Source organism: Zootoca vivipara, chromosome 5 (assembly GCF_963506605.1).
Source record: "Zootoca vivipara chromosome 5, rZooViv1.1, whole genome shotgun sequence".
Lineage (NCBI taxonomy): Eukaryota > Metazoa > Chordata > Lepidosauria > Squamata > Lacertidae > Zootoca > Zootoca vivipara.
The window spans coordinates 84,373,210-84,392,253 of NC_083280.1; the positions used below are offsets into that span (position 1 = coordinate 84,373,210).

General features: G+C 41.3%; 1 protein-coding gene across 1 annotated transcript in view; it reads right to left on the reverse strand.

Annotated features, from left to right (window-relative positions):
• LRMDA (leucine rich melanocyte differentiation associated) overlaps positions 1-19,044 on the reverse strand; it is a 748,100-nt gene that overhangs the window by 725,913 nt on the left and 3,143 nt on the right. Inside the window, exon 2 of the mRNA XM_060275030.1 lies at positions 6,903-7,003. Coding sequence (XP_060131013.1) covers positions 6,903-7,003 — 101 coding nt within the window. The remainder of the gene's footprint in view (positions 1-6,902; positions 7,004-19,044) is intronic.

Genomic DNA, 19,044 nt, shown 5'->3' on the forward strand with positions numbered 1-19,044 from the left:
ACCCATAAAGAAAAGTTTTAACAATAGTGCATTTTTCTCACATATTAAAGTAAATGAAGATTCGTCTTAAGGACTATAATGAGAATGTCATGCTTTATCTTAAATCTTTCTTTTGTTGCTACAATAATAAGCCATGCAAAGAGATGTAACAGCAATGGAGTAAGTGGTGTCCCAGGCAAATCTTAAAAGCTTGAAGGTACCTACAAAATGGAATCCAAATGCTGTCTGACACTTCAGCAGAAGTAGCATTCACAAGTGCATCCTTGTGAAGATAGTTTTGAGGTCTTCTGACCTCAACAATGGATTGACTGGCATCACCCTTGGAAAATCATCAATCCTTCTTCCAGCTGTCTTCTAAAATTATTGAGCACACCCTAGAGAAAATTAGGAGTTTGTCGAAACTGTTCAGATATGCAGATCCACCACTGACAGACTTGCATGCATGAATGAGCTGTAAAAGATTAACCAGCAGCAGAGATAAACCACCTCAGGCAGAAGTTTCCGATCACCCTATTGTTTATTTAAACTCAGTATTTTCCAAAGCACGCTGTTCACACATTCACCTGAAAGTCATCAATTGTTGTGTTGGCATCCGTCTGTCTCAGGAGACAATGGAAGAATGCACCTTTTGGTCAAACTATTGGAGAGTTACAGCACCTGCTATGGCTGTAGAGACCAATATGGGAGAGACATGTTTTACTGCAGGTGGGCAGATGAAGGCATCCAAAAAACATGTGGGAATCAACCCTAAATTCTACTGGAATTGGCAGCAGACAAAGGGATTAGGGATTCTCTCAAAAGAATCTCAAGGCAACTAAGTGATATTGTGCCAAACACTTGAATATTTCATTTGAAGATTGGCCATAGCATTGCACCCTACCAACTGCAGGACTGTTCATTCTTTGGCAGCTTAAAAGAGATCTGGCGACCTCATGGCATCATAGGTTCACAGCTGTCTCTTGAAACTGTATGTTTTAGGCAGTTGTTTCCAATTCTCCTTTCTGCTCAAACAATACTTCCATCCCTCAGTCAGCAATCAGGTCTCATTTACCGAGATCTATGAGACTTAAACTATGGGTAGAACCTAAAGATCTACCTTAAACAGTCTCAGATTTTCACTATTTGGGTCTTTGAATTGCAAACTCCGAGTCACATTCACAAGACATTTTTGTAAAGGTCTTCCACTTCAAAAATTGTTTGCCACTTCAAAAAGTGTTTGCTCTTGAAACAGCAGCTGCTCTAAGGACACATCCCAAATTTCCTTTGAATCCAATATATTTCCTGAACACAAGACAAAAGCTGCTATGGGCACATAGAGCTAACAGCACATTTTTTTGGATCCTTGGCCTCTGTTCCATGCCCACTTAGTATCCCCAACCTTCTCTGGGTTGCACCCCTTGTCTCTCAAATATTTTTTTTTAAGCAAAGCAGAGAATTTCATTCCTTTATCAGCTTAATTCATATGCCCCATATAGCTAGTGCACGATACAAATGAATTTTAGGGATTTTTTTTCTTGTTATGCTCATCAAAACATTCAACATATTCAGCTGCCTTCTCTCCTCCTAATTTTTTAAGTAGGCAAATGTGTCAGAAGATTGTCAACCTAATTCATTTCAGCTACGCCATTGAAAGCAAGGTCTGTTTACTTCCCCTAGAATAATTAGACGGAGGAATCTGCATAGCTGCTGTCAGTAATTTTACCTTACATTTTTCTACTTAAAATTTTCCAGGAACCATGAGAAATCTCTCATTAAAACCAGATTCTCATAATATTTCATGCTGTTTAAAAAAATACATTTAAAGATTTATATTCACATAGGAATTACCATAAAAAGGAGAGAGAAAGATGACAAAAAAGTCCTTAATTAATATAATCATTGCTACTCAAAAAAGAACCCGAATTGGAACAATGGGAAATGCAAGTTACTTTAATTTCCATCATCAGTCAGGCAGAAGAGTGGATAGGATTAGGTGGGACCGTGAAGCCACTTGGTCAACAGAAGCTACACAAGCCTATCTCAAGAAATCCACGCGAAACAATAAGTACAGGCAACAATGACTACATTTGTCCTGGCCCATCCTAGCAGACGCAGTACTCAGCTTACCAATTCCATTTTTGGCAAAGGCTTTAATGTACAGTGGACCCTCCGGATACAAACTTAATTCATCCCGGGGGTCCGTACTTACCCCGAAAAGTCAGTATCCAGAGGTGCCGCTTCTGCACACGCATGCAGTGCGATAGAGTGCTTCTGCACACAGACGTGGGGCGAAACCCAGAAGTATACACTTCCGGGTTTGCCGCAAATAGCAACCCTGAAATTACGTTACCCGAAGGTAACATAACCCGAGGTACCACTGTATAGGTCAGTTCAATACACAAGCCAGTGTAAAAAGCATTCAGGTTAACAGTTACATCTCTTCGCTTGTTTCTCTTGACCCTGCAGACCCTGGGGTGGCCCTAAGGCACAAAAAGGCACAAAACTGACAAACAGTGTAACAAAGGGATAAGGGAGTTAAAATCTGCAAAGCCCTATTGGTAGACTGGGAGGGCTGTTCTTATGCCTTGAAAACCAATCAAATGCAGCGGCTGAAAAATGGAGGACTTAGAATTGAAACTGAAGGACAAAAAATGGGGGGGGGAGAGAGATTTGGCCTGAAGGGGATTCCAAAGAAAGATGAGATGGAGTTTAATGGTGTTTGCCAACCCAAACTTTTTCTATGGTTCATTCCAGCATATCATGGCATCCATGATGTTGGTATAACTTGATATAAAAAAAGACTCTCATTATGAACTGTTTCAACCCTGGTACCCGTCCTTGTCTTAAACATTTCCAGGAAGGTGTGAGTAAATACCCTAACCTCCCAATAGTTAATGTACAGGATCAGCACACTAATCTTTTGTTGTGCAGCAATAAAACTGCTAGCACGTTTGCAAAAGCTAGGCAGGGTCTGGTGTGGTTATCAGGAAATGTTAATTTCCACCTCCTGTAAGAAAGATTTGGGTTCCACATAGACAAAATAATCTTCTTCCAAAGGTGAATTCATGATTCAATAAATATATAAACTGGTTGTCATTTCTCACTAGAGCCATGTCCTTTCACCTTCAAATTTAACAAGGTAAACAGAATGGTAAACAGACATCAATTTGTAGGAAATAATAATACAAAGGAATAAAGGGATTGAAACTTACTCGTTCCAAAGACCTCTCTCTTATCCACAAGGTAACACAGATCCAAAATAGTTAAACCCCAGATTAGTTCAAATTCCAACAAGACCTTCCTTTTCACTCTACACTCCACCATACCTTGCTGGACATGGAACAGATGAATGGCCAGAACAGAAAAACCACCCCCCTCCCATTCTCACTTTACTTTTAGTGTGGATACTGTGGCAAATTGTAACACCCACCCTTTGTTCTGCTGGATCTCTCAGCGGCTTTTGACACCATCGACCATAACATCCTTCTGGACCGTCTAGAGGGCTTGGGAGCTGGGGGCACTGTCATGCAGTGGTTCCGCTCCTTCCTCCTGGGCCGTGTTCAGAAAGTGGTGGTGGGGGATGAGTGTTCAGACCCCTGGGCGCTCACTTGTGGGGTGCCTCAGGGTTCTGTCCTCTCCCCCATGCTTTTTAACATCTATATGCAGCCGCTGGGAGAGATCATCAGGGGGTTTGGGCTGGGTGTCCATCAGTATGCTGATGATACCCAGCTCTACCTCTCTTTTAAATCAGAACCAGTGAAGGCGGTGAAGGTCCTGTGTGAGTGCTTGGAGGCGGTTGGAGGATGGATGGCGGCTAACAGATTGAGATTGAATCCTGACAAGACAGAAGTACTGTTTGTGGGGGACAGGAGGCGGGCGGGTGTGGAGGACTCCCTGGTCCTGAATGGGGTAACTGTGCCCCTGAAAGACCAGGTGCGCAGCCTGGGAGTCATTTTAGACTCACAGCTGTCCATGGAGGCACAGGTCAACTCCGTGTCCAGGGCAGCTGTTTATCAGCTCCATCTGGTACGCAGGCTGAGTCCCTACCTGCCCACTGACTGTCTCTCCAGAGTGGTGCATGCTCTAGTTATCTCTCGCTTGGACTACTGCAATGCGCTCTACGTGGGGCTACCTTTGAAGGTGACCCGGAAACTACAACTAATCCAGAATGCGGCAGCTAGACTGGTGACTGGGAGCGGCCGCCGAGATCACATAACACCGGTCCTAAAAGACCTACATTGGCTCCCAGTACGTTTCCGAGCACAATTCAAAGTGTTGGTGTTGACCTTTAAAGCCCTAAACGGCCTCAGTCCGGTATACCTGAAGGAGCGTCTCCACCCCCATCGTTCTGCCCGGACACTGAGGTCCAGCTCCGAGGGCCTTCTGGCGGTTCCCTCATTACGAGAAGCCAAGTTACAGGGAACCAGGCAGAGGGCCTTCTCGGTAGTGGCACCCACCCTGTGGAATGCCCTCCCACTAGAGGTCAAAGAGAACAATTACCAGACCTTTAGAAGGCATCTCAAGGCAGCCCTGTTTAGGGAAGCTTTTAATGTTTGATGGATTTCTGTATTTTAGAATTTCTGTTTTTTTTTGGAAGCCGCCCAGAGTGGCTGGGGGAACCCGGCCAGATGGGCGGGGTATAAATAATAAATTATTATTATTATTATTATTATTATTATTATTATTATTATTATTTAGGCTTTTGGTATAATTAGGAATACTTTTTACTCAGAATCAAGGTGCGTATGCTATATGATTTGCTGCCCGCTTATATTGCAACATTGCTGTCTGAAAGCAGCATCCATTTACTCATGTCATTTTCATTTCAATTAATCTTTCTTTCTTTATCTGGTACATGAACATCTTGTGAGCATAAGGTCAGTCGTAGGAACACATAACCATAACAGTCATATCTTTAACTCCAATAAAAATCCTAAACCTCTTGGGAGTGTGTATGAGTGCTGGACATGTATGTGGATTTAGACACACACCTTGTAAGGGGCGGGTGTACCTCAGTTTCTTGTGGAATAGCATGGATCTGACTTTACTCCTCTTCCTGACATACACAGAATGTGTGCATAGAGTATCTGGCACCAACTCTCACTCATCTGACACACCCAGGGACATAGCAGTGCAATTTGAACACCATTGGGTAAAAGAAGCAACATGACTCAGATCATTTTGACCATTTATAACAGCCCTGAAAGAGGAGGGAATTCCCTACTGCTGCAGGTTCCCCTTCAAGTTAGTAATGCAACATAAACATAAATTATTCAGTATGGTGATAAACAAGCATAGAATTTATATTAAACCTAAAATCTACATGTGCCAGAAGGCTCTGTGCAGACTAATTGATAACCCCAACAATCAACCCTGCAGCTCCAAGAAGGGGAGAAAGGCCAGGCTGCAACCAAACCCACATTCTGGATATAACAGAAATCTGTTCAAAGCATAAATCAGGATTACAGTGCTGAAGCAGATGCATGATGAGAAGGCATGATCCCAAACCATGGTTAAGCAAGTTGGGGATGTTACATCCAAACCAGCCCAGGTTCTCTTAAAATAGCCTTCTTTAAAAGGAAACATGAAATACATAGAAAAAAGTTGAAGCCTTTACTTATAAGCTCTGAATTGTGACCAATATATTCATTAAGTAAAAGGCTTTCTTATCCAAGGCGGGGGGGAGAACATGGAGTGGGGAAATATATCTGAGGTTAAATATTGCCAGGATCAGGAACTAACATGCGTTCCTTCCTCCCTGTGTCTGCTCAGTTTAACTGAACATTCTCTGGTTCGGTTAAACCAGTTTGCTGTTACACATCAGCAACAGATGTTTGAGCAAGAACTCCAAACAAGGATTGCAAGTAGAGTTCAAGCCACAGTTTGTAGAATTAAGAATGTGACATGCAAGTGCAGCCAGTAAGTTACATGTAGCATTGATTAGTGTGGGTTTTCTACTAGAACCAGGGACTAGAAATTCATCACAAACACTAGGATCCAGGAGATATCATTCTGTAGCTCACCAAAATAATCCAGAGCCCATTCAGGTGGACAGCATAGTAATGTATGCTCTTCAACTTTAGCCCTACAATGCTGTCTTAAATTATGAATATTTCTGATGACCACTCATTTATCCATTCCATGAAAAAAACCACTGACTGCACCATTATCTTGCTCCTAAACACACATTTTACTCAAAAGTAAATAACTGTTTTTATGTCCAAGTATTTGTGCATTGGATTGTAGCCCTAGCCTTCAAGTCAGAGATAGCACTTTGTATCCTGGCATATGTACAGAGAAAGGCATACGAAAATATCTCTTAGCAAACATAATTCTGCCGTGCAAAAGGCATATGGACTATATGGCTCTTAGTTTAAGCTCCTGTTAAAAGGCTATATTTGGTTGTATTCCAATACATTCCTATTGCTACAGCAACCAATTAGATAGGTAAATTGGCATGCTTGTTTCCATATCTAAAAATAGGAAACTTAAGTTTAAAAATTATTCTAAAGCAATCCCACCCTGGAAGAGACTCAACAAAGTCTCAGACAGTTCAGAGAGTTTAGCAATTCCTGATCTGTTCTGAGAACACATTTTCATTCATCTCTTCTTTCAGCAGAAGCAGATGAAAAATAGTGCAAATTTCTTGTACAATGTAAGCTGCATCCATTACATTGCAAAATGATACTTGCAACTGATAATCTCCTCTTCATTCTTCTTCCAAAGAAATATCCAAAGAAAGTGTTAACCATAAACTCTTTTCTGCATACAGACTAGCTCTATATTAATGCACTATTCGTATAATTGGGTAAACAATACATCAGTACAGAAATTGATGACATGTAGTAAACAAATACTTTGTTTTAAAAATGCTAAAGGCCTCATTTGTGTTGCTCCATGGTCAAACCCAAAGCATGACCTACCTTAACAAGTTGAAGCTAAGATCCAGTCTTTTTGCAATGCGTCCATAGTTTCTTCCTAGGAATGCTGGGATTTCTTTGCAATCTTGACCGATGTAAGATACCTATAAGAATTAAAGGCAAAAGGGTTTAGCAGCTGGGTGATTTGCAATCTTCAGACATCTATTGCCTTGAAAATCTAGATATGCAGGAAACAAAATGAAAGTATTCACCCAATTGTCAGGACAATAAACTGCTAGCACTGTTGAGATTAGTCTAGCTCCACCGGTCACATTATGAATCTGTTTTAACAACTTCCATGGTCAGCTCAAGTTGGATATTTTGCAGTTTCAAGAACAACTTATTTACTAAATTGTAATTAACTTTTCCAAAGTTAACAGCAGAGTATCTAAAAGATAGCATTTTTAGTACAGTATCCTGCTTCGGTAACATCATTAGTGTAGTGTCTCAGTTTTATTGTCTAGTTTATTTTGTTCAGATGCCAAGCACCCTAAAATTCGGGAGTAAAGGGAGGGGGTGAAGAGGAGAAAGGCTACATTTCTTAGGGCCAATACACATTAAAGTATCTGCAAAACAGTAACAATTTATTTCTATAGTTCGTTTTCATGTGGTCATAGTACTTCACTTAAATTACCTCAGGATACTACAGATGGAAGAAATTGAAACGAACTGATAACAGCCTGCCTAAAGCCACCTTAGTGAGTTCATGGTTGAGAAGATTTGAATCGAGGGCTTCCCGGGTCCCTTAACCACTATGGGCTGGATTGGATGTTACAGAGCCAGATCTTTCCCCTACACCTGGTGGAAAAGAGGATTGTTCCTATCTTGCCTCCAACACCAATAGCTATCCAAGCAATGGAAAAATGTTTCAATGGGGCCTGCATGCAGAAAATCCAGTGAATGTAAGTTCAGAGGACACTACACAATTTTATATGAGAAATCAACTGTGTAAAGTGAATCTGTATGCTTTGAATATTGCACATGTAGACCATAAGTTAATATTTTATTAAAATGTAGATAAACAATGGTATCTGAGGTATATGCATGAGCAGCGAGGTAAGGTGCTCTCTCACCCCCTGCACATAGGAGAGTGATCAGTCTGCATCATCCAATACAGCTCAAGTTATGTTTGTCTCCCAGCTGTTGTCTTTGTGTCTGCAAACCTACTGTACAAATGCAAAATGTAGAAACAGTAAATCAAGACTCTCTCACACCTGGAAACAAAAATGTGTACTCATTCCACACCCAACCTACCAGTAACAATTCTGCATTAGTACTTTGTCATATCTGCAGCTGGACCACGACAATGGGTTGTAGCCAAATACGTTCTACTCAAAGTAGATTCACTGAAATTAATGTACTTAAGCAAGCCATGTCCATCAATTTCAATGTGTTTACTCTGAGTCTGTCTATCACTGGATACAACCTAATAGGTTCTCAAACAGAGGTGCAAAATGGGGGAGAAATCAGGCAGCAATCTTGGGGGAGAAATCAGGCAGCAATCTTCAGGACAGTTCTTCCATAATACCCTATCAGTTAAACATGAATCTAACCGGACAAGACATCCGGAGTGTGGCAACACAAAAATGGGCCTTTTATGCAGTGGCTCCCTGCTTGGGGAATGCTCTCCCTAGGGAGGCTCACCTGGCACCTTTGTTGCATATCTTTAGGCACCAAGCAAAACCATTCCTCTTCTTCCAGGCCTTTGGCTAGTTAAACAATATATGGCCTATTAAACTGGGGGGGGGCATTACTTCTGTTTCTTTCTGTGTTGTATATTTTTGTGTTTTTATATTGCAAACAGCCCTGTGATACTCAGGTGAAGGGTGGTCTAGAAATTTAATAAATAATAATAATAGTAAGAAATACGAATCACAACTATGTAAGACGGTTGAAAAGAAACTACTATAGTGTTTCACACCTCCCAGTGTGGAAGGAAGTTCCAGAAGCCATCTTTTAAATATTTTGTTTCTTGTAAGCAAAGAGTAGCAAGTGGAGCATTTTTCTGTTCATCTAGTTTTGTTTTCATCTACTGTACATTGTTTTAAAATATACAAAGTTAGTATGGGAAAGCAGGCAGACAAGCTGTAAATGTTTCAAATAAGTATCTGTTCTCCAAAACCAACCTTCATGTATTTATGGCCTCCTCCCACCCTGTTCCTTTGCAAATCATCAGGTGCAAAACTCAGGCTTCTGTCACTTTCAACGCTACATTCCAACTTCCAAATTGCTTCTCTGTAACTTAAACCCTAAGCAGGCGGTACATTTCCAGCAGCCACCCGCCACCAATGCACATTAAAAACAAGTCCCTCCTAGCAATCAATGCCTATTAAAGCAAGATTTTTAGTCAACAACATTAAAAAAATTAATTCAATCTTTATTGGTTTAAAAATCAACATGGACACATAAAGAAAACTTAGGAAAAAGAAAAAAGAAAACAGAACAAAAAAGTACATCTCTTACTAATAAAAAATAAAATAGAACATTACATTGCGAATCAACATCAAAATTTAAAGGAATGCTGATTTCCCATATAAAGCACAGATGTTTACAACAAGATGCCAGACTCTTAATAAAGATAATGCATTATTGCCATACATAATAACTTACAAGATTAAAGGAAGTCCAATCTTAAGCTCTCACATACAGCAGTTATTAAACAATGAATGGTGTTGCACAAGACACACTGAAATTTTATCTTGCCACACACAAAACAGTTGAAGTTTTAGCACTTAATCAGCATCTCCAATGAATCCATATGAGCTCATCCCTCTATAGCAAACCACTTACATAAAGTTTCAGAAAAGCTGACCGAGTGCTTTTTGAAAATTGATGTATTTGCAAGTTTAATTTGTGATAACTCCCTATTTAGTCCGGAAGAATTTAAGCAGCAAAGCAATGTCTATGCCTGATTCAGGGTGCACTCTGTAAAGAACTTGGTCTTAGGGAGTTTCCATTTGTCTTTTAAGTTTCCATTTCTTCAAATTCCAGATAAGAACAAGAAAATAAGAGTCAGGCAAGTTGTGTTTGGATGATATTTCATGTTCTTCAAAATACAACCTACTCTACATGACAACTTGCCACTGCATCCCCAACTTTACAAATCACCCTTGTGGTTCAGCTGGTCTTAAAATGATTGCAGTCTGATAATGTAGCACTTCATCCCCTTTAATTCATCCTTGCTCAGTAACTTCATCTGAGAAAGAGATAGTCAACTACAGAGAAAATAGTTTTACTGTGAATACATGAGCTGAAAAAATAAAAAGCCCAGAGTTCATTCTTGCAATTTCCTTTCCCTTCTCAAGGCATCTGTCATCCCTTCCTTTGCAATAAATTCTACTTCAGGACAAAGGCTCGCTTTTAACAGTCTCCAGAAAGCAAAAGGAAGAGAGATTTCAATCTAATTATTTGGAATCCCACTCCAGAATCAGTAAACATTTTCCAATTGTCTGCTGCCATTCACCCTAAAAGATCCCAAAGCTATTTACAAGACACATGTGCATGCAAAAGCATTTAGATTAATACACACAAAAATGTAACCACTTCGGGGCTGGAAAAGACAGGAGCATATTTTTATCATCAGGAGAAAATGCTGCACATAAACTCCCTCTTTACCAGTGTCAGTTTTCAAATTTCCAGTTGCTTGACACATAACAATCTCAAAGAGCCAGATGTTAACCCTCCTATGCTTGTGTCAAAGAGGACCTCCCAATTAAGTTATGGTTGAATAAGGGGTTTGTTTGTTTTACACATTGTATTTCCTGGGCAAGAAGTTACATAGAAGGGGTACAACTGCATGAAATAACATGCTTCTCATAACCAATCCCAAAGCCGAACCTTGAATATCTCATTGTTAACAGATATGCTAGTATGTCTGTGGATGCATATGCATATCTTATACACATATTCACTGAAATCAATAATCTGGGAAATTAGCAATACTGTACACTGCTTTGAATCTTTACTGGAGACAATTGTGTGCACATAGATAGGGTTGTATTGGCTAAGACATGACAGCCATTACATAACAGGAGTTACAGGTGGAGAAGCTTCCTGGGAGAGTCTAAGCTGTACTACTTAAGCGTCATATCAGAGATTAGAGTCGAGCCAAAAGAGCATCTCTATTCTTGATGTCTTTATGGAAACTTTTTGCTAATTTTATTCTTATATTTTCATTAAAACTATATATATATATATATATATATATATATATATATATATATATATATATAGTTTTTAGCAAGGTGCTCTCATCCTCTCTGAAAAAAAGAGTCCAGCTTTGCCTTCTCAGGAAATGCAAAAAGGTGCTTGATTTAATTAAGGCAATATATGCTTGCCAGCTGGGAATCATTAACTCAGAAGGATAAATTAATGATGAAATTATAGGCAATGCTTACATTAGATATGGCACTGGACCAAAGTTAACTGGAGTAGGATGCACAGGAGGGGAAAATCCATTTACTTTTAAATAAAAAGGACACCATTACATCTCATTACTCAACAGATGGTGACACCTCTGTTAAACAGCATCCAGTCCTATATTTAGCAGGCATTGGCAACACACCCTTATACATTTTTACCCATAGGTAACATCGCACAGAGTTCATGGGGCTTACTCCTAGGTAAGTGGGATTGCAACCTTAATTATCTTCCTTAGAAGTACGGGCAGGGAGAATGATTCTACTTGCCATCACACAAGGCTCTTTGGTTGATACAAGCAGATGAAATAGCTGTTTGGAACAGAGTGGTGCTAGGTAAACTCAGTATTTTCTACCAACAACCACTGCTCTTCCTGGCCAGGAAGACTTTTCATGATAGAGCTGCCACCCTGCAAATGAGTTAGTAGGATTGACAAAAGATATTAGATATTAAAAGGTGAGATTAGGGACACATTAGGGAAACTAGTTATGAAGCATAAAGTTAAAGAGTCATAATAAAAAAATACTGAGATAATTCATTGTTTGAACACTCTTGAGTACCATAAAAGTGCTATTAAAATTTCCTGCCACTAAATACATATCCATTTTAGAGTACTTTGTACTTCAAAAGGGATGCATAAAGCCTCCAAGGAACAAACACTTGCACTCCCTGCCACATCCAACCACAACTACCACAATTATATATTCAAAAGCACTGGAGTAAACAAACTTTCTGCAAAACCAGCTGTTTCAAAAACACATGGAGTCACCTAATATATACACCAGAAAAAATTGCAAAAAGTAGAGCCAGCCCCCCAAACGCAATTCAAAGTTGAAAGAAATGTTGGTTTCTAGTGTGGATTCTGGCTCTGTAAAAGCACAACCGAGACTGCAATCCTATAAATGTTGGCCTGGAAGTTGACTTCTGAGCAGACCTGCAGAGGATTGCACAGGGAAGCTCCCAATTCAAGCAACTATTCTATTGTCTGCTCCAGTGATCTCAAGTTAGTAAATCCAGATAAAGACAATAGCTAGTTAATAACTGCTGCCACATCATTCCGTATGTACAACTGAAATTGGCCTGGTGAGGTCCTATTTGAAGAGTGAAGGCTCCACGTGGCATAAAAACCACAAATTTCTTTCTTTGACCAAATTGTTTTGTTGGACTAACTCCAGTCCAATGAGCTTTCATGAACAGGTGCTTTTATCTCAAAGGCCCACCAAGGACGTCAGAACTTACACACTAATGATGATATTTCTGACACTGGGGATTTGTTTATTTTTTATATCCATGATCTTTAAGCATTTGGTTGAAGCCTTGGTTGAGAGGATGCTACTCTTATGTTTATACTTATAAGCGCCATCTCCAACTCCTTGAAAGATTCCATCAACGGTGCCTCCGAAAAAAATTACACATCACTTGGGAAGACAGGCAAACTAATGCCAGTGTACTGGAAGAAGCAAAGATCACCAGTGTCAAAACAATGATTATTCAACATCAACTTCGTTGGACTGGTCATGTTGTTCAGATGCTTGATTATCGTCTGCCAAAGCAACTACTCTATTCCAAACTTAAAAATGGAAAGTGTAATGCCGGTGGTCAACAAAAGAGGTTTAAAGACTCTCTCAAGGCAAATCTAAAAACATGCAGTATAAACATTGACAACTGGTAAACACTGGCTTGCGAGCGCTCCAATTGGAGAACAGCCTTTACCAAAGGTGTCATAGACTTTGAAGATGCTAGAACTCAGGACAAAAGGGAGAAATGTGCTAAGAGGAAGGCATGTTTGGCAAACCCTCATCACAATCAACTCCCACCCAGAAACCTATGTCCCCACTGTGGAAGGATGTGTGGATCCAGAATTGGCCTCCACAGTCACCAACGGACACACTGTTAAGACCATGTTCATGGAAGACAATCTTACTCAGCTGTGAGTGATCACCAAAGAAGAAGAAGATGATGATGATGACGACGACGACGACTCAGGGGACAAAGTAAAGACCAATGGTTGCGAGGAAGGTATAGATCTTAAAGCAATGACAAAATTAGCTGGGCACTCCCATGCCTAAAAACAGCACCACGTAACAAAAGCCACCATTTCCTATAGCTCTTAAAATAATCTGTTTGGAAATCTGATGTTATTGGGTAAAGCAACTCTGAACATACTTAAGAACTCCAGTTCACAACATGCATGCTACAAATCAGTGAAAATTGCCCCATGAAACCAAGTAGGGCTTCCATATATGTAGCAACACAAAGGAGAAATGCTAACATCATATAGAAGTACAGCAACAGAAGTAGTGTGCACAAATGGGACCCTGTACTTGGTTTGGCACTAGGGAAAATTCACTGCACACACAAGTACAGTGGTACCTCGGATTACAGATGCTTTAGGTTACAGACTCCGCTAACCCAGAAATAGTACCTTGGGTTAAGAACTTTGCTTCAGAATGAGAACAGAAATCACATGGCGGCAGTACAGCGGCAGCAGAAGGACCCATTAGCTAAAGTGGTACCTCAGGTTAAGAACAGTTTCAGGTTAAGAATGGACCTCCAGAACGAATTAAGTTCTTAACCCGAGGTACCACTGTACTGACATTCCACTGATACTTGTGGAATGTAGATATGTTTGCATTCCCACCCTGATCATGATTATTTACATGTCTTGGTTGTGCAATCTCTAGAAGGAATCACTATTTTCAGTAGAACTTGTCTCCATGAGAAAGCACTTAGGTTTGTGATCTAAGTACTTTTATATAGCCAAAAATCAGACCAAGAAAGAAAGCACAAGAAGAAAGATTAGCAGAGACTTATAACAGCCTGAAACTCTGGGGTGAAGTTTATCTGACAATTCCTTTAAATTAACCCAGATTAGTTCCAGCAGCTTCTCCACACAACTGCTGTTCCTCTCTTCAGAAGTTGCCTTGACTTACATAGCACAGCTGTGTGGCAGGTTTACTCATAGATTTATTCTTACAATATCCATATGGTTTTGCTTTCAACCATGTGGATATTAGAATATGGGAAAGCTGCCACACAAAGAAGTCTCAGAAATTGTGTGGACTTTGAATGATTGGAGAGCACGTCCAGCCAACCAATTTACAAGGTTCAGTGGGCACCAAGTAGATTGAGACAAGCTGTCCCCACCAAACAGGCATTTTGTGCAGGGATGTGCTGAAAATCAGCATGTATTCTAACCTTCTAAGATCCACAAAGGGTAATGGGTTCTTTAAAATACCGAGTTCTCCTGCAGTCAGAATGTGTGTCCACTATGGCCAAAGTGTGAGGCAGGGGAAGTACACTAGGAGTTTATTGTCAGCAGGAATTTGGACTCAAAAGAAAATAGTCAGGACCTCAGTGGTATGCAATTATATGATAGAGGAGCAGACTTTTAAAGCCCTGGAGTGTTTGGTTATGCAGATGAGTAAGCAAGCTGCAGTTTTATCAGTATCATTATCGCAAACCTACATGTAGGACTATTGACATCTGTTAAGAAATTAGCACCCAAGGCTGCTTCAGAGCAAAATAGTTCAAGGATTTAGAAGTTTGCTCCTTGCCTATATATAAATGATGAAGTCAGAATCTGAAGACAGCAGTCACCCAATGCAGTAAAGAAGACTTCCCCCACCTGGTACCCTCTCAACTGCTGGACTCCAAATCCCATTATCCCCAGCCAACATGGCCAATGGGCCAGATTTATGGGAGTTGTAGTTCAATAACAGCTGGAGGACACCAGGGAAAGTTGCAGTAGAGTAACCCCACACTTTAAGTTTGCCCACAATGATGTACATCTCAAATAAGTATGGTTTGACTGGAGTTTGGGGAGTTTTCATCAAAGTTTAAGAAAAACTCTGCACCATTTCACCAGCTACATTATGCAACCGTGATGTGGAGAGTGGCTTACATAATTTGTGCTGGGATAAGAACGTAAGAAGAGTCTGCTGGATCTAGTCCAGCATTCTGTTCTTACAGGGGCCAACCAGATGTCTGTGGGAAACCCACACGCAGGACCCAAGCACAACAGAACTCTCGCTTCCTGCAGCAGAGCAGCACTCTCCTCCTCCAGCAACTGGTATTTGGAAGCATTACTTCCTCCAACTAGGCAGAGCTTAGTCCTCATAGCTAGTAGCCATTGATAGCCCTCTCCTCCATGGATTTGTCGAATCCTCTTTTAAAGCCATCACTGCCTCCTGCGAGATAGAGTTCCATAGTGTAACTATGAGCTTCATGCAGAAGTAATAGAGGGTGCTACTCCGAGCACTAAAATGTATTTTGATTCCCACTGAGAAGTCATTCAAAACAACAGCGCTAAACAACCATGACATCTCTCTGAACATAAAGCTGTGGGGCCACAAGTCCTTCTGGTTTTCTGGAAAGAAGCAGTGCACCCTTTTAGGCAGACAGGAATTCATGCTATCTGCAGTTAACATCTTCAAGTGATGTCTGGGACCCATGCACACAAATATTGCTTATGTCTGTTACCACCAAGGAAAGGGAGAAGAGACTCCACTCAAATATCACCTTCTAAGAATATGAGGGGGGGGGTCTTTGTTTATTTAATAAGTTCATAGAGAGGCCATGAGCCTACAGACATAAGAGATTTTCCCATATACCCATGGCCTTGTACAGTACTCAGGAAACATACAGATGCTCAGGCACACCAAAGAGGTCTGAGGCTCCAGAACACCATAGCCATGTAGAGCTTCCAAGCTGCATTAAGACAGTTTAATACACACATTAGAAAGGGAGAATTTTGACAGGTAATACTTCCCAAAACTGCAGTAGCTTGATGGGAGAAGTTGCATCTAATTCCCTTTAATGCATTAGGCACGGGAGCTCTGCTTCACACCCAGTCTGACAAATAACCTCATAGGAGTGTATACCAAGCCTGTACTCCAGAGCTTTCCAAACTTTTCATGTTAGTGACACACTTTTTAGACATGCATCATTTCACAACACAGTAATTCAGTTTTGCATCATTTCATGACACAGTAATTCAGTTTTACAACAAACCAGAGGTTAAACTAACCCCTTTCCAGCCCTGGGAGAAGAGTGGAGAGCTTTTGCACGACACACCTACAGACTGCAACTGACAAACTAATGTGTCCCGACACACAGTTTGGAAAGCTCTGCCGTAATCCTGTGCACACTTACTTGCAGTGCAAGAAACTCAGATATATAAGCTAATTGCCAAATGGCACCTTAAACGGAGATTACGGTCACCACAACAGAATGTCTAGGCATCTTTTTTAGCTATGAAATTCATTATTTTTGTTTAGGGTTGCCATATTTTGAAGAGCAAAAAAGGGGACACTGTAATGACTCTCATTTTAAATACCTCTACTACTATATGTAGGCTATAGAAGCTGTGATATATTGCTGAGGGTGGGGGCAGGAGAAGAGAAGAGGAAAGCAAGTCTTCAACCACCAGTCATGTCTATGTCTCATCAAGCAAGTACTGTATAGCCAGAGACATTTTGGCGAATTTAAAAAATCCACCCGGACAGAAATTTTACCCCTGAAAAGGAGGGCATGTCCTGGAAAAAAAGAGGACACACACCAACCCTATCGTTGTTATTATTCCTTTCATTTCTATACCACTTTATATTTTAAAGAAAAAAGTGGTTTGCAGCACATTAAAACATCAAATAAAACAATCCAGAATAAAACCAATTCAATTCACATTCAAGCCCATATTTATTTATTCATTTACCTACTTAATTTACTGTAGATAGCTTGTCCTCTAGCAGAAGAACTCTAAGCAGTGTGGTGTAGTGGTTAGTGTGTTGGACTAGGACAGTGGTAGACAACCTAAGGCCCGGGGGCCAGATGCAGCCCAACTGCCTTCTAAATCCAGCCCACGGACGGTCTGGGAATCAGTGTGTTTTTACATGAGTAGAATGTGTCCTTTTATTTAAAATGCATCTCTGGGTTATTTGTGGGGCATAGGAATTTGTTCATTCCCCCCCCCAAAAAAAAGTCCAGCTCACCACATGGTCTGAAGGATGGTGGACCGGCCCACGGCTGAAAAAGGTTGCTGACCCTTGGACTAGGACCTAGGAGATCAGGGTTCTAATCCCCACTCACTCATGAAGCTCATTGGGTGACTTTGGGCCAGTCACAGCCTCTTAACCTACTTTACAGGGTTGTTGTAGGAATTAACTGAGGAGGGGTGTGAACTATGTACTTTTTGGAGAAAAAGGCTGGATAGACAGTGGTGCCTCGCTAGACTAATGCCCTGTTAGGCGAATTTTTCGCTTAACGAAAAGATTTTGTGATTGGAGGTTGCCTCGCAAGACGACGAGGTTTTCTATGGCCGCCGCTTCGTCTTGCGAAGCATGGCCATAAAAACCTCCGATCACAAAACCTACAAGGCATTCCTCTAGCGAAAGGGGAACAAGCTGTAGCGTGGGAAGAAGGCAAAGGAAGATAAGCTGTCAGCGCCTCTCAGCTGATCTTCCTTGGCCTTCTTCCCACGCTGCAGCTAGTCCCCCTTTGTGTTCTGCTGGTCTCTGCCGGTTGCTGCGAGCAGTGAGGGGCAACTGGCAGAGACCAGCGGAACACTAGCGCGGGAAGACCCTAGTCCGATCCCGTCTCTGTCGGGCGGGGTGGGGGAAAGGCGGAGGAAGGGATCGTTCCTCCGCCTTTCCCCCACCCCGCCTGTCACACAGCTGGGGGACAGAGCCGAAGATCGGCGGGTGCTGCTTGCCGGGGTTGACAAGCCCTGGCAAGCAGCGCCCGCCAATCTTCGTGTGACAGGCAGTGGGGAAGGCAGGCAGGCAAGAGAGCAAGCGCCTGCCTGCCTGCCTTCCCCGCCGCCAGTCCCCTGGAGCCCATAGGAACGCATTGATTAAGTTTCAATGCATTCCTATGGGAAACCAGGACTCGCTAGATGAATTTTTTGTAGGACGAATTGAGTCCTGGGACGAATTAAATTCGTCTAGCGAGGCACCACTGTAAATGCAATAAATAAGCTCTTCTGTGCTTACCAGCTTAGGAAAGTTGGAGGGGCCAGCCAGATGGAGATGTCAGTCACCAACCTGGCATCCAGTGATCTCCACATGGTGGCAATTGAACCTGCCCCAAATGCAAAACACACCTGGCAAATTTCAAACATTGCTTTACTTCTGAGTAAATTCACATGGGCTCTGGCTTTTAGACTGTAATCCAAAAATACACTTACCAGGATAAAAATCCCATGGAATGTGTTTGGACTTACTTCCAAATATGTAGTCAAACTATGGTAACTGATTCTTCATTTTTTAGGGACCACACCTTTTTAGTGTTGTGACAAGCAAGAGAAAGCTCCAGGTTTAGTGCTCTAAAATGAATCTCATCCATAATCATGAAAAAAAAAATGTTTAGCATGTATACAGTCATACCTCGGAAGCTGAACAGAATCCGTTCCGGAAGTCCGTTCAACTTCCAAAGCGCAGCTTCTGATTGGCTGCAGGAAGCTCCTGCAGCCAATCAGAAGCTGTGGAATGTTCGGCTTCTGAAAGAATGTTCAAGAACCAGAACACTCACTTCCAGTTTTTGAGCATTCGGGAGCCGAAATGTTCAACGCCCAAGGTGTTTGGGAGCCGAGGTACGACTGTACTGTATAGTGAAGACCATAAAGCCTACCAAGAACGAAAGATAGATCACACAGGATTCCTCAACAGCACAACTTATTTAGGAGAGTAAAAGAAAAGAAAACGGACTTTTCTACACAGCAGATCATCAT